This window comes from Taeniopygia guttata, chromosome 7 (genome assembly GCF_048771995.1).
Source record: "Taeniopygia guttata chromosome 7, bTaeGut7.mat, whole genome shotgun sequence".
Taxonomy (NCBI): domain Eukaryota; kingdom Metazoa; phylum Chordata; class Aves; order Passeriformes; family Estrildidae; genus Taeniopygia; species Taeniopygia guttata.
The window spans coordinates 8,894,569-8,911,248 of NC_133032.1; the positions used below are offsets into that span (position 1 = coordinate 8,894,569).

At 39.8% G+C, this 16,680-nt stretch overlaps 1 protein-coding gene across 2 annotated transcripts in view; it reads left to right on the forward strand.

The window, feature by feature from the left end:
* Positions 1–16,680, forward strand: part of CNTNAP5 (contactin associated protein family member 5) — a 414,440-nt gene that overhangs the window by 245,084 nt on the left and 152,676 nt on the right. For both annotated transcript variants that reach the window (XM_030277243.4, XM_072932032.1), the window contains one exon: positions 15,948–16,095. In XM_030277243.4, coding sequence (XP_030133103.4) covers positions 15,948–16,095 — 148 coding nt within the window. The remainder of the gene's footprint in view (positions 1–15,947; positions 16,096–16,680) is intronic.

The window sequence follows — 16,680 nt, forward strand, 5'->3', positions numbered from 1 at the left end:
ATAATCTCTCAGTTTTATGGTAGTTCAGGTTGGGAATGGCTTAATCAACCTCACTGAAAGAGAACTTAATTAATAAATAATACATAATTAATGGAATCATTAGCACAGGTTAGGTTGGTTTGTAACATTTGTTAGCCAATGGGTCTTAAATCTTTCAAGTCCGCTTCAGTTTAATTTTCTTTAATTGTCAGCACTCACAGATGGGTTTTCCTGGCCCTGTATCTAGAGTGAGGCACAAATCAACTCACACATTGTCCTAAGCACCTATAGCGTGGAACTTGCTCTATGCAGCACATGAAGGTGCTTGAAGTAATTTGTATTTGGGGAAATCTGATTGTGCCTTGGGTTGTTGGGCTAAGGAGGAACAGAGTTTGTGATTTTTGACCCAACTTGATGAAAATTAGCAGTTAGGGTGAGTTAAATACACCCTTAGAAATACACCATGTCTTTTCTATCGACCTTTATGGTACAAAATGAGAGTTCATCTGCTTCAAATGTTCAGTTCTGTTTTCCTTATAGATAATGGCAGCTCCTATGAACATTAGGAATGTGTCCTGGCCCTCCTGATTTCTGCCAGCTGCTCTCCACTGGGTAGAGGAGGCTGGTAGTGTAGCTGTAAGGCCTGGAAGCTGGAATTTTCCCCAGTTTGTCCCTCTCCATCTGTTTGGATTTGGAACTGGAAATAGCATTTGGGTTGAGAATCTTGGAGAAAGTCAGCAAATCCCCAAGAGCTGCCAAGAGAGGTGCTTCCTGGTGGCTGAGATAAAGCTCTACATCTTGGAGACCTGGAGGATGAATAAGTGATCGTCCTTGCTGCGGTGCAGCTGAACTTGTCTAAGCCGTGGCAGAACAATGGCATAAAATTAAATGTATTAAAGAAAAGTGCTGCTTTTGTAGCATCAGTTTATTCAAAATGTGATGGTGATGATGGATGAATCTTTGTGCATCCTCCCCACCCCACACACCGCCTCTCCCTTTCTGCTCTCTCTGATGGGCAGTGTTTTGGTTTGTCCAACATAAGAACATGGGGTGGGTATAGCAGCATAATAAAAGTAGTCCAGAGATGGGGGAGATAAGATGTTCACAATTGACTTTTTGTACATTGTCTGGCATAAAGGTCTAAAATGCTGCTGGAAACTGGGCCACTTGGGCAAATTGGCAGCTTTTTGTGGAAACCCACAACATGCCCTCACCCCCAGTAGGGACACCTGCAGGATACTTCCAGTCCAAAGGAAAGGTGTGGTTGTTTTGGTTTTTTTTTTGGTTTTTTTTTGGGTTTTTTTTGGTTTTTTTTTTTTTGGTTGGTTTTTTTTTGTTGTTGTTGTTGTTGTTTTTTTAAAGACCTGTCTGAAAATGCTCAAATAATAATCTTCAATTCTTTAATTCTCGATGAATTTGAGGCAGAAATGTCTGGTTAAAGTAATAAACATTTCGGAGAATTTAAGATGTCATTAAAATGAGCACTAACTATATCTTTTTTTCAGTAGTGTAGATGTCCATTCAGATACTGAATCTTCCTAAGTGAGATAAAGTTTGTAAGGCTGGTGGCAAGGAGGGAGGGGAAGGAAACTGATGCACCACGATACCAGCTCTGTTTTTGATCTCCAGATAACTTTGCAGTTCCGATCCCTGGTTCTGACCAGCCAAATTAAGGATAAATTTTATCTTTGAAAAACTACCTGTGTCAGTACTGGGTTTTTTTTGCACAAGGAAAAGGATCATTTTTGGTGACATTTTTCAAAGACAAACTTTGAAATTAAATTAGATTTTTATTGTTTTTCAGAGTTCTCCTGTTCAGTATAGTTATTGGAAAATAAGCCAATGAATAAATAGTTCACAAATAAAATTAGTTCATTTTTTTGCAGTTTTTTTTCCCCATTAATTCACAGTTTCCTATGAAATGTCACAGGCTTCAAATAAGAAATTTTCTTAATATGTTTCACTGGGGGAAAAGAAACTGATGTTTTTAAACTCTTCTGTCAGCTTTGAGACACTGAATAATTATGAATCTCAATATACCCCTTTATCTAACCGCTTATATGTTTGATTAGCTTTGTGGTTTCTGAGGTTTTGTTTTTTCTTTAGAGAGTTGGTGAAGAGATCAGTAAAATTTAGCAATAGATTTGACAATTCATATAGACAGATGTAGAAATCTGACAAGAAAACAAATCTAGAAATCCCTTGTAAAACAGAAGCTACTGGGTCCACATGTTTTCTGAAAATTATGTTGGGAGTTTGGCTTTCATGTTCTAGTAAACATGAATAATAATTCCCCTCTCTCCTGCTATGTCTGTTATTCATTATTTTATAGCTCCATGTTGTATTCTACTTCAGACATAATTTTTTTCAGGCTAAAAAATCCCAGTCTGTTTAATCTTTCAACATTCTGAAGATATTTTATATCATTGGCCTCCTTATGGCTCTTCTCTATATATTTTTCCAATTCAACTATATATTTGTGAAATGGAGAGACAAAAGCGTCACAGTTTTTAAGTTGGGGTCACATAACTGTTAATATATAAAGCAATTTCAGTGCTTTCTGGATGGCTGCTTCTCTTTCTTGCAATGCCTAAAACCTTTATTGGGTTTTTGGCCATTTTTAAATCCAGAACTGATGTTTGCATCCAGCAGTTTACAAGGCTTCAGGATTCCTGAATTATAGTAGAATATTTTCAAGCTATTTCAGATGGGTTATTTGGTGAGGATGATTTTGTCTGTGTGGTGTGGTGCTTAAAATTTTCTGATCCTCTTTATTTTCCATTTTACTGCCTGGTCATTCCATATCAGTCAGATCCTTGTGCAGCTTTTCAGTCAGTCTTTATTTTCACAAGCCAACAACTTTTGTGTTATCACAGAGTTGTGTTAGTTCTCTGTACTCTGTGTTTTCTTCGATATGACATTTAGGAAGTCAGAAATAGCAGAGATCAGAATAGATCCCTAAAATTGCACAGTTTATTTTGTCATATATGAGCTTGGTTTGGTTGGTTTTCTTCTTTCAGTGCCTTTCAGCAAATGTTGATGGATGTGCAAGTGCATGGTATCAATTATAGCATCATTATCAATCCATAAACTGATTCCTTTGAAGGGTAATAATCGGCCTGTATTTCCTCTTAAAAAACAAGATGTCTTTTAATCATTATATAATGATCTGCTTGTTTGTTTATTCTGATTTTTAAAATAATTTCTTCTAATTTGTAGATTTATTTGTAAATAGGTACCACGGTCTGTCTTAAAGCTTCTTAAAACATGTTCTTGCATTTGTCACCTTCTGTTTCTCTGTTAATGAAGTACATTTTCTCGATAGGATAGCCATCACAGCCAATAGTTGAGTAATTTTATATTGAATTTCTAAATTGTGGAAGAATATTAACTGATCTTAGTGGATTTTCTCTGTTTATCTTATTTGCTAATTAGGTACTTCAATTTAAAATAATTTTCTCATCCATAAGTGAAAAAGAGCCTAGAGCTGGAAATACCCTAAGCTGTATCCTGTTCTCTGCTCTCATGAAAATAATTAATTCACCATCTCAGCAATGCCCTTGCTTTTTTCAAGGCTGTCTTGCAGCATTTTTATCAGTGTTCTTTTTTTCTTAGCACATATTCAGAAAGGTATTTATTACTGGTTCTTACGCATTTTATCAAAGTATTTAGAAATTTTAAAGTTCTGTGTCATGCTGGTATTCTGTACTTACAGAGCTGATCCTAATTTACATTTTTATTCTTTAATTATGACTTCTTTAGAGGAAAGTCTTCCTACTTCAGATAGCTTCTCAGTCTCTGATTTTACCAGATGGTTATTACTTCTTTCCTTTTAAAGAAATTTATTGTCACCATAAGTGGTTTTGACTTATTTTAAATCTCCAATATGATGACTTTAAAATACTTACATGGTTCTCAAAATAATTTATCCTGTTGTTCCTTTAATTTCTAACTAGCAAATCCTAGGTTTCATATTTTTGTTTCTTGAGGTTAATCTCGGCTTTAAAATAATACTTTAGTTTTGTGTGTAGTTCGGTATTTATGTGTTGTAATACAATTTTTGTGTGGACAGTGTTTCAGAGAAGCTCCTCAATAGCAGTGTTTTCATCCTGAGTGCTGGTTAATTTTTAAAGAGCCCATTGTGTCTGTGTCCTGGGTACCTTGCCTGCCAACACCAGCAATTATGCATTTCTGTTTTCTAAAATTTGGAGTTTAAAATGATAGAACAATTGCACTCTCTATTCAAGGGTGTTTGTAGTTTTGGATCTTTTCTTAATGCTTTATATACCACTGAGTGAAATGACATCACGTGGTCATGCTTTGGCAACCCAGATCTAACACACGAATGTGGAAGAATTTCAATCCATATGGATGTTAGAGTGGTCAGTAGTAACTCATTGACCCTATTGGCTTCTAACCTTTATTTTAAATATAGCACCTTTCTTTGTACCAGTGTTTCCCACTGCATCGTTACAAACTCTGTACCCTTTACTGCCTCCTCGATGTGCCTGCTTTCCACTCTTATGTCTGCTGGGATGTGCTTTGAACACACAAGGCATAACCCAGGTTAGTTGTGCTTCCAGAGTTAGCACATGGGCCTTTGACATAACATAGAGACCTGTATTGACAGGCTCAGCCTAAATTTCCTGAGGCTGTGCTTTACTGGTTAAAATGAGTGCATTTTGTCCATTTCTCTCCTGTAATCAAGAGTAATCAATGGACTTTAGCACAATTCATTCCTCAGGAAGTCACATGAACACCAGTATGGGGAGAAATTGTACTCTTTGAAAATGCTAATCTGACACTCTCCAAGGGTACCATATAATAAATGATCAGGGAGCCTGCAGAAGTGCTACATTTTCCTTTATTAATAATGTGTTGATTTAGTGCTGTTTTAAGAAACTGCTGTCAAAGCCGTGTGTTCTCCACATGGGTACTGGTTCAGGTGTTCATTAATGCTGTACTGCAGAATGTACTGCAGAGCCGTGAGTTCAGTGTGCATGAGACTGTAGCATTGATACAGAAGCACTTGAGGGTATATCAGTGCCTTTCTTTGCTAGAAGTTAAATCTGTATATTTGCACAGCTCTCTTCTGTTTGCCAGAGAACAAGCTCATCTTTGAAGACTGAACTGTGAACGTACATCCTAGCCCAGCTTATTATTCAGGCCTCGCTGTGTGCAAAGAGTTTGAAAGGAAATCCCGTAATAGGTTAATTTTCCTCTCTGTGGGTTGCATTGTCTAAAAACACTTGCTTCTTTCTTCCCTTCTTTGTTACTTTTCAAGGTGTAGCTACTCATTCTGCTTTCAAGATAAAAAGAAAAACACCTTAAGCACAATGCCTTCATCTTAATATTTGCAAAAGATGTTAGGTGTTCTTATTTCTAGTTTTAAAGATGAGCTCTTTCATGGATCCTATTCATGGATCCTTTCTTTCACCTATGATCAGGAGATAAAAAGAATAAAAGAGCCCTGTGTGCTAGATTTCACACCTCAGCAGAAGGGCTTGTTAAGGAGCTATTGATTTCCTCTCTCCTCAACTCCTTCCTCTCTTCCCATACTTCCCCCCTCCTCAACCCCCACCTCTTTTGCCATACTTAAATGGGAAATATTGATACCATTGGAGAGGCTTCTAAGGTTTCTATTTTTTAAGTGTTTGCCTAGCTATGATTTAAGGAAAAACTGTATTGAATGGAAAGGAAAAAGGGCAGCTTACAAAAAGCAGCATCACGTACCTTGCTGTTAGAGAGAAACAGGTTCTCTAGGATCATCCTCTTTGGGGAAAGGACAAGAATGAAACTGTTATTGAAGGTCCTTGGGGTGGTCCACTGTGATGTATCCCAGTTTGCACATTTACAGCAACATTTATTACACCTCTTGTTGAAAGAATCTATTTCCACCTTCCTTTTCTTGTGTTCATCCACATGGGGGTAATGCTCATTTCAAGATCTGTTCCTTACAAGCACTAAAATTTCAAACTCACTTAGAAGTTCCCATAATCTTATAATTTCTACAATAAAAGTAGTAGAACAGTTTTTTATTGATGGTCTGATGTGATCCTGGGCCTGCCAAGTGTATCATGACTCCGTATGTCCTACCATAACAACAGCAACAGGTATTATTTGTATGACAAAAAAATTACACTTCAGAATCACAATTTCAGGCCTCCTCCTTGGATAACTACCAAAAAGTAAATTTTTTTTTTTTTTTTTGTGCTATAGTTTAGAGAACATCATGATCTTCAGAGCCTACTGCTGAGTGTTGTTTGGTGTGGTTGGCATAATGAAATGTGTGGTTGAAACTTAATGGGTAGGCATGCATTTGGAAGACATTGCACATTTGCCTGCCAAGATGCTGCAAAAGCTCATCTTACTTTATTGCAAGAGGAAGAGAAGTGGTTTCTTTAAGTTGCTTTAGTGTCCTCAAGATTAATTTAATGTGGTTCAGTGATGGACCTCAATGTGAAAGTGCAATGACAAGACTCAAATGTAGGATGCTGCAAGCATTACAGTGACGGTTTTGTAGGAAGAAAATATGACAATTAAATTTAGCTCTCCTGTGGTAGAGACAAGTCTATGTAATTGACTGGGCCAAGACTATGGCTGATATACATGAGCATGCTTTCACTGCTCTCAGGGGTGGGATCGTGGCTTCATTGCTACCCACATGGAAGAACAGTAATGGGTAACATCTGAGGGCTGTACGAGGCTGGGAATTTTCCTGGTGATGTCCTTAATCCAGGCCCCAGGAAGGGTGCAGACTTCCGTAAGAGAAGGATCTGTCCAGTGTACTGAACCTCTGTTCCCTTGAGAAGGGAGTTGCCTACTACTATAACCTGTCTTTTCTTCCTTATGGAAGTTTCTATGTGGCATGGGGGAGGAGGGTATAACAAAAAATATGTGTGCAGGCACCTGCATTTCAGTGTTTTATAGAACACTGGAGAAAATCAAGCCTACCTATTTTTCTTCTTTCAAGGGATATTACTTTACTGATCCAAATGCAAACGCTGTGGAACTTCATAACAGCAAAATAATGTAAGATAATGAAGCACAGTATTCATCTGAGGTCACTGTTGCATGGAATAACTAACACCTCTCTGGTGTCATCTTGCTGGATCCGTCTGGCAAATTACAACCAGTGAGATACTGAGTGTACAGCACCAGCTATTTAAATGTACTTTGATGAAGCTAAACACAGGGAAGGTCCCAGAGCTCCCCAACACTGCCAGACATAAACACATTCACTGCATTGTTAATCCCACTAATTTAATGTAAAGCATGAAGGTCTCCATGAGATTTATGCAGAACAGCTGAAATCTATGATTAGTGCTGGCAGCAGAAGAGCAGTTTCAGTCTGTTGGCTAAGGTTAATGTAGTCAAGGTACTAGGGAAATATTTATCCTTCTTGTGATTTAGTTTAAAATACTATTTTTATGTAGGATTGCCTTTGAGATAAAGTGCAGAAGGCTGAAAAGAAGCAGGAATTAGCTGCCGACTCTTAGTTTAGACTTGTAATTTACAGGTTTAATTTTGCTGCTTGCTTCTTGCTTCTATTATTATTTATTTATGTAGCAGTGATGATATTACCAGCGATAACAGCTTCACTTCCAGGTGCTCCAAAGACAAAGTTGATTCTAAAATCTAAAGATAGGGATCCATTCTCCATCAATGTAATGCAGTTTTGTGAGATGCAGCTTCACATATGTATGCAAAGGATGTCTCAGCATGGTAAGGAAATTGCACTTGGTTCATTGCTGGGAAAAAGAAGAAGGGCAACCTGCCCAACTACAGATTGGATCAGGCATTTGGACTACATGTGTAATGGGAAATGGAAGAACACTGAGACCATTTTCTCATCCTGAGGTCAAGTGATGTAACTCGTGTATTATCCATTTGTAAATTTGCTCTTTTTTAAAAGAGATCACTGTATCTACATTGCCTATTGGGAAAGGTCTCTGACAGATACAGAATCTCAGACTTTGCCAAGGTACAGTTTGGCAGACTCTGGAAACAGATTGACACTAATTCGAACTGTTTAAAGATCAAACTGTCCATTTCAGTTTAGAAAGTTGGCACTGAACAAAGCAAGAAAATAAGTTAGAATTTTCTAGAGGTGAATCAGAACAGGGGAAAAAATGTGCAAAAGGTTAAAAAGTTCTCCAATATTTTGTTTCATTTTATTTGGTCTAAATAGAAGTGTTTCACTGTCCTTAAGGGACCCAAGAAACTTCATTTTTCTAATGTCGCCACCATTACTCACATGCTTTTTTAAATTTTGATACAGACCAATTTAGAAAAGAATATTATATAGATTGCCTCAACGGCTAGGTTTTTTTTTTTATGTTTTTGCTTGCAAAATGTTTTGATGATGTAAAAATGATGGGTTTTATCGAAAACGCTGTGATTAGTTCTACCAACTGTCAGGAAAAGGATAATAAGCAGCATCCTTAATATAAATGTAGTTTACTTTGGGCAGTCATCTATCTGATGCTAATGATGTTGTTAACAGCATTTGTTCCTGTATTTGGAAAGCAGCTAACCAGACAGAAAGGTATGAACACAGTGTAATGGGGTGGATTAGCAGCAAATAACCTTCTCACTCGAGCAGATCATTTGGGGAAGTGATGAATTTGTATGGACCCTGATACATTACTGCATCTCCTCTCCCCTCGTTGTACAGAAACTGCCAGTAGCTCAGAGGTGTCTAAATAAGGCTCAGGAGCCCAGGTGGACACTGCATTGCTGGAGCACAGCAGTCAGCCCCTCAGTAAGTAACAAGTGTAATGCAGTCCCAGTAGGACTCCTGCTTGATCAGGAGTAATTTTAATCCTTGCTGAGTAGGGAAGTTTAACTACCTCTTTGTAGATTAATTTTATTTTTTTTTCTGTTAGGGGGTAGAGGGATGAGATGGAAAGCTGTCACTTCCTCAGATAATATCTTATGGGAGGATAATTTTGACAGGTGCCACTTCTATTCTTCCCCCCCGGCTCCTCCCTAATAGCAGCTCTGACAGCGTGCCAGGGGATATTGTTTCTGAGGTTATTGTCTGACAGTGTGCCAGGGGATATTATTTTTGAGGTTCTTGTCAAGGATGGGTGTTTCACAAAGAAAAATGTAGCTGCTGTTGGGAAAGAAGAAACATTAGCAGAAAGGAGGCTTCTTTATATGAAGGTAGGGTAGGGTTTAGACTGGCTTGAGTCAATGTATTGAAGCTGGAAGCATGAGTCTGGAAACAGGCAAATCAGCTCAGAAGGCTGTTAACCAGAAATAACTGTTTACCTTTTATCATGAAGACTATGGTGCATTTTATAGGAAAGAGACATGAAGCAGAAAGAGATGCTCAGAGGTGGCTGATGTGCTAAGTGGACACAACCTGCCCTCCAGCTTTTGGTCCCTGGACCAGGCTGACAGCTGTTTTCTCTTGGGCTTTGGCTGAAACCTGTTTAAATCGGTGGAAAAATCTCCCATTTACTCTCCTAAGCAAGCAAGTTCCTCCAAGTAAATTTACTTCGTTTCTACAGAAGTTTTGAAAGAATACCGAAAGAAAATTTAACTTGCCTTTTGGGAAAATAGAGGTAGGAAAGCAAAGTACTTAGGTTTGCCATCCATGTACTAAATGTACCTGTGTGGTATTGAAAACAGAGCTCTAAACTTCAGCTCTTAAAGGAGCTGAGCAGTCCTCCTTGTCATCCTTTCCTTCTCCCCATGCTCTTGCCCCCTCTAACAGCAAAAAAAAATGTTTTAAGGCCAGATGCTGAAAGAGAGCAACTCCCAGGGGCCAGGTCCTGCTGTGAACTCCTGAGCTGGGCAGCTGCACTGAACTCACCCTCCAAACAAGGAGGAGCTTTTAGCAGCTCCCAGTCTGGGCACAGGGCGATGGAGATGACAGCAATGCAATTTCACTGTGTTGCTTTGTGACAAGATATTAACAGTTCTGGCTTGATATGTTAGGCAGGACTTTTTCCATTACATAAGCAAAGCAGTATTTTTCACCACTGGCATTCACAGGATGCAGAAATAGTAAAATGTGAAAAAAAACCCAAACATTTAGACTTTTGAATTATATTTTAGTTTTATATCTTTTTGTGTTTTAGGGCTGAGCTGAGGTGAAAGGGCTGAGTTTCTACAATTGTATGAACTGACAGTTACTTTTGTTTTGCAGCAGAAACTAAATGTATTTTTTAATTTTCATTGTTGCAGAAGTTTGTAGCCACAAGCCTATCCAGGCCTAATGGGCAGCTAGCAAACACTGATGCAGTATAATTTTTCTGTGAAAAGAAACCCTGTAGGATCCCATTAAAAACAGCGGGTGCTGTGTTTCCATATGGTGTGTTTATGGCAGTATTGTGTCCTTGTCATGGTAGCCCTTGGTCTCTTCCACATATAGAAGCAGAGACTTAGGACCCCTTGCCATAGCATGGTTTTAGTCATTGTCTTCCTCCAAACCTGGATTTGCCCACACCCAACAGCCCCACTGAGTTGCAGTCCAGGCAAGACAAACCTCAGCATAACTGAATTGCCATTGCCTTTGGAGAAGGTAAAAGTCAGAGTTTGTTTCAGCCTGAAAAATGTGAGAAGCTAGGCAATGCTTTCTCCTCCCGCTTTCAGATTTTCATGTTGTTTCTTCATTGAAAATTCATTCTTTCCTTAAAGTGCATGTACTCTCAAGTACTTGGGAGTCATTTCCCAGGAAGTATGTTCTGGATCACTCCTACTCATGATCTTTCTTATTTGGCTATGGAAGTTTAAAGAGGAGAATGACATTGTTTTACTCATAAGTACTGCAGTTCTGGGATTTATGACAGTCTTAGCTGCTTTTTGTCTCCCTTTGGTTCCCTCACTAAGCTCTGGATAGCTTGAATCAAGTGACCTCTTGTCCTTGTTCTTCAGGCACTGGAGATAGCACACTCTGATGTCACTAGTGAGATTTGAAGGTGGAGTGCTCTTTTCCATGCTTGTATTTCTTTTACTGGAGGTTGAAATGTCGTAAATTGCTAACATCTATGTTGTATGCCCTCTGCACATTTATAATCTGATTATTTCTTTCCTCTCAATTCAGCTCATCAGGGTTACTTTGGCAGAAATGAGAGTTTTCCATATTCTTAAAATACCTCCCCTAACAGGTAGTTAACCTCAGGTCTGCCTGCTCACCGTACAGGGCTGAGGATTGTGCTGATGTTGCTGCTTGCATACTCCTTTTGAACCCATCCCATTACCAATCTAACAAAGTGGGAGAGCAGAATGTATTCAGCAGAGCCATTACAGGAACCACCTTCTGCAAGTCTGTAAATAAGTTGCCATTTGATGTACAGAGAGTTCGTGCTGGGGGAGGCTGAGATAAAGTCCTGCATCTGGTCTTATCTTCTGAATTAACTAGGCTTTCATGAGCAGACTCGTGCACCCAATTTCCACTTGCCTGTTGGGAGATGGAGACCAGTCTAAGAGTTTGGCCAAAGGATGATCTAAAGCTCATCAAGTCTCATTGGCATGATCTGGCATAGCTCTGAATTAATGCATGAGATAAAGAAACAAATATATGTCTTCAGGGTTATCAGACTACTGTCTGATATTTCACTGCAGTTGTGTGACATTTTCCTGAACTGCCCTTGAAAAGCTTTGGGGATCCCTCTGAATGGAAGAGCTGTGAAAATAGCCCATTTAGTTGGATCATTTTTTCCTGAGGGACTCATCCATGCAAATTCCAGGCAACAACAGCAGTTTTGAAGTTTATGCTTCTTTTCAAAATTTTCTTTTTCATTTAAGCAGGAATTCCATTTTGTCCTTTTCACTGCATTACATGAACTAGGTGAGCTGAGCACTGGGAGGAGCACTGTGCATGCTTGTCTCATTGCCATTCTTCCCTGCGTGCTGCCCAAGAGGCAGCGCTGAGCCGGCTGGACCCTGCTCCAAACCACTGCAGCTGCTCTCCCCTCACCTCTTCATGCCAGTGGGACCTGCCTTTGCTGGCTCATAAAAAAGCCTCATAAAATATTACTGTGCTGCCGTGGTGTGTGTCACAGCAGAGCACCGTGCAGCCAGGCACTGTGAGACAAGCTTGGTCCGGGGGGCAGCCCTGGCCAGCTGCTAACCTTGCTGCTGCTAGCACTGGGGAAAAGCTTTTGCCTTCAAGAAGCTGGTGGCAAAATTTGGCACTGATGGAGCTCTTTGATTTATAAGCCCCATACAATGCCAGAGGCAGAATTTCCCATGTAAATCATCCGTCTGTTGTGTTTACAGGGCTTGTTAAAAGACACAGATTGAAGGGCTGTGCTCCCTCCCAGAGCAACTGTGTTGCATGGGAAATGCAAGTGCTTTGTTTTCTGTGCTTGTTCGTCATTTTGGTCCTGGGAATTAATCCTTATCAACAACAAGTTGTAAAAGAGGCCATTTCTCAAGAGGACTTCTGCCATTCTCACCGATAGGTTTACTGTTAATCAATATTTGAACCTCCAGGGCTGCAAAATCTGGTACTGCATCCTAGTTTCATCTCCTTTAATGGATGGATTTTTCTCTGTGTCAGCTGTGGATCTTAAGTTTTCAAGTGACCATCTGTGGCAATTGGTATTATTCAATCCATGGTCTACAACCCACAGGTGGTCCATAATGCATCAAAAGGTGATCTGTATAGCAGTGGGAGTTGGAAGGGAAAATCAGAGCAATCCTGAAGGCACACACACAGTGATGCCCTGTAGGTAGCAGCAAGTGCCAGCAGCACATAGAACCATCTTGCAGGCACAGATCAATAGGTACAGCATTGCCTGTGGATTTCCTTTCCCCAAAAGAGTCATTAGCTCTTTGCTTATTAGAGGAGATTGAGAAAAGAAGTGCTGTAAGGGTGGTATTGGACCTCTGAATAGTGTATTTTTACCAGTGTGGCTCTTTCAGTGTGGGGAGGATGTTTTTACATAGTTGCCCATCAGGTTTGGAATGAAGTAACTGATCTGGAGGCTGGATGTGAATAATTCTGGCTCTTGCTTGAGGTGTTGAGGGAAGATCCCTAGCAGAGATGCCAGCAGCGAGATCAGCTTGCAGGGGGTGTGGTACAGCTGTGAATCTTTTCCCTGGCAAAACCACAACCTCCTTGATGGCAGAGTCCCTAAAGTCTGCTGGTCACAGTATTAGGATGTACTTTTTCTTTTGTCTCTTTTCACCTTTACTGTCACTCTAGTCACTGTGTTTTAAGCTTTTCTTCACAATTGGGAGGACTAGAAACCCTTTGTTCCTCCCTTGTTGATTTTCTTCTTTCTTTTTTATCTTATTAAAGGTGAGACATTTACATAATCACAGGACTCCAAGAGCATGAGCCTTTGGAGCAAAGAAACAAAAAACAAGTCTCCTTTATGCATCTTATATATCCATAAGTGTCTTATTAAAAATGTGAGGACTGCCACAGCTATGACTGTGAGGCTTACTCTCTACTGATAATTTCATTTCTGAGAAGAACAAGATTTTTCACTTGAAATATAAGGAAAAAAATCTGAAAGACTCTCTGCTGGAATTTGAAATTGGTTCCTATGTGAAAAGCAGTATGAGATCAAGACAGAACTACTGTTTGTTCCACTCCTCAAAACATATCTGCTGCATTTGGTTAACTTTGAATTAACATCAACAAGAATCTCCATTTATATATATATATATATATATATATATATATATATATATATATCTTAATTTATGAGAGGTTAGTTAGCTGTCACATAGTTGTAGAAAACAAGATCTTCTGAATAAAAAGTTCAGAACTAGAGGTATAGGAAAAGCAAAGCTTTGAGGATAACTGTGATAACCAAATTTTTCCCCTTTTCAGCCTGATAAGCTCCTAGTAGAAATAATTTTACAGATCTGTAATGGATTAACCCCAACCATTACCTGAGCCCCACACAGCTGCTCACTCTCCCTCTGTGGGATGGGGGAGAGAATTGTAAGATTGAACATGAGAAAACTCTTGAGATAAAGACAATTTAATGGGTAAAGCAAAAGCACCCACACTTTTGCAAGCAAAACAAGGAGTTCATTCTCCACTTCACATGGGAGGTGTTCAGCCATTCCCAGGACACCGGGCTCATTCATATGTAATGATGACTTGGGAATGCAAATTCCATCTTTCGGGACATCCCCCTGTCCTTCTTCCCCCAGCTCTGTGTGCTGTGCTGTATGCTGCCAATGGGGTGGGATACCCCAGTGGCCAGCTGAGGTGGCCCCAGCTGGCTGGGACCCCTCCCATCGTCCCATGTCCTCCAGTCCCCTCGCTGGTGGGGTGAGGAGCAGAGGAGTCATTGACTGTGCAAGCGCTGCTTGGCCATAACTAAATCATCTCTGTATTATCCACGCTGTTTCCAGCACAAATCCAAAACACAGCCCCATACAAACTACTAGTGAATAAAAGTAACTACATTTCAGCCAAAACCAGCACGTGATCACATGTTTTGAAGGGTGGCTTTTCAAAGAGGTAACTGGGATTGTGAGAGATCACTGCAGTAATGTTGTTCATCTTCAGAGGCAGGCAATCACAGCAGAGAAATGCAGAGTGTTTTAGGAAGGGGGATATATGTGGTCTTTTGCATTCATGACTGGGTGGAAAAGAAGGCCTATTGTATATAGAAGATAATTTCCCCAAGTTACAGTTTTTAAGGTGAAATGAAATAAACAAAGTATTGTTTCAAAGGATTGTGCCTTAGAAATGTTCCAGAATATTGTTTATTTAATATAGTTCCAATAAAACAATTGAATGCCGAGTTTAATAAAACAAGAATACACTGAATCTGAGGTTTTACACAATCTATTGTAACATTTGGAAAAATGTTGGAATGTTTGTATTTGAGGAAAAAAATCGAGTGGAGATAAATCCCTAATCTCTTTAACACATCCTTCAACCATCAAAATGAATTGTAAGTCTGCTTTAATGGGCTATTCCAATTTTGCTCAGAATTACACTGTGTATGTGATTGATGCCATTTTTTGAACTGCAGAAGCATTTTAAACTGGTACAACTTTTTGTGATGAAATTTTATGCTTACAAAATGCAGGACCTCTTTTACAAATATGGCTGTCCTGTGAGATTATGTTTTTGTGTGTTCTCTCTTTGCTTTTCATGTTTTACAAAACTGTTAGCTTCAAATTTCAATCCTAGCTGAATTGGTGAAATGTTCTGAGGATTGCAGGAAGTCTGTGATATTCCTGGGCCAATATTACAGATAAGGGTGTAAAAATGAATTGAAAATGCTTCAGACAGGAATACAGCCTTGAAGTTTTTCTGAAGGTCTGTCTTTGAAATCCCTCGGTCATTCTTCATCCATGAGAGAATCTCCTCTTTTTGAGTTATAATTCTGACTAGGGCCATTAATTTTGGCTTGCTGTTGCTGGCAATTAATTAAATAGGTAAGGAAAGAAATTAAATTATTATGTTTGCATGCTTTAACTCTCTTGGTTCTCAAGCACAGTCAAAACACTGATTCTCCTGTGTACTTACTCAGGCTTTTATCTCTTCCTGTTCCTTGCTTGAGTTTTCTGTTGGGTATCTGGAGGTACACTGTCCTGTTCTTCTTCCCAGACTCTCAAGAATTTCAGTGGCTTGTGGCTATCATTTAGTGCTTCCATGAGTGCAGCAAAGGCTAAATCAAGCCCTGTCCTTCACTCTGCTGACAACACTTAGAGGTTGATGGAGTATTACAGTGCACGGGAATAGCCTGGGCTAGGAGAAATTGTGCAGCATCTTCAGTATTATCCCCATCTACAACCTGCTGTTGTAACTCTGCGTATGCATCCCCCCACTCTGCTGAGGTGCTGCTGTCTCCTTTGTTTCCCCTCATAAGAGATGCAGCACTTAGCAGAAAACTTGACAATCATTTTTAAAAATTTATGTAATTTTTGAGACTAAGAATCGTGACAAGGAATAGCAGTTCACAGCCTTGGTTCAGAGTGCTGTGTTCACCTCTTGTTGCTTACTATCTCACCAAGGCTCTCTGTCCTTCCAGGTTTTCACAGGGAACAGCAATGCTGACAGTGTGGTTCACCACAAACTGCTGCACTCCATGAAAGCTCGATTCCTGCGCTTCATCCCCCTGAAGTGGAATGCTGGTGGGCGGATAGGGCTGAGAGTTGAGGTCTTCGGCTGCTCTTACAGTAAGTGGCTGCATCTTAACCCACATTTTGTCAAACAGCTTTTACTTGGTGCTGGTGGAGCTGTGTAAAGAGTGCAGTAAAAGCTTTATGAGTAAAAGGTTCTATGTAACATGAAACACATTGTCATTGTTTATTTTTTCCAGTAGCTGTTCTTGCCTTTCAGGGCATCAGCCCAGGGATGTGCTGCCCAACTCACTCAGCTGGTGAAGCCTCCTCAGGGCTGAGCCCACCACAGAGCAATTTGCTGCTTCTGGGAGTGCCAGGCAGTCAGATGCTGCAAAACCTCCTGCCCACTGGAGGTCACAAAGCTAATTGGCTGTATTTGCCTAAACAGTTCATTTGTGAGTTTAAGGCAAGTTACCTAGTTGTAAAGTTCTGTGGATTCTGCAGCTCTGGATGTATTTGGGGCTGATGACTTTATTGCTTCAGAGTGCAGAGAACCTGTCTGCTGATTTAATTGTCTTTACATGACAGCTTTCTTTGGCCACTCTTAACACAAGATGGTCTTTGAAGTATGGTGTGTAATGTTTTGGGCTTGGGAGCAGCCTGCAAATGTTGCTGGCTTGGGGTGTTTCAAGGACAAAT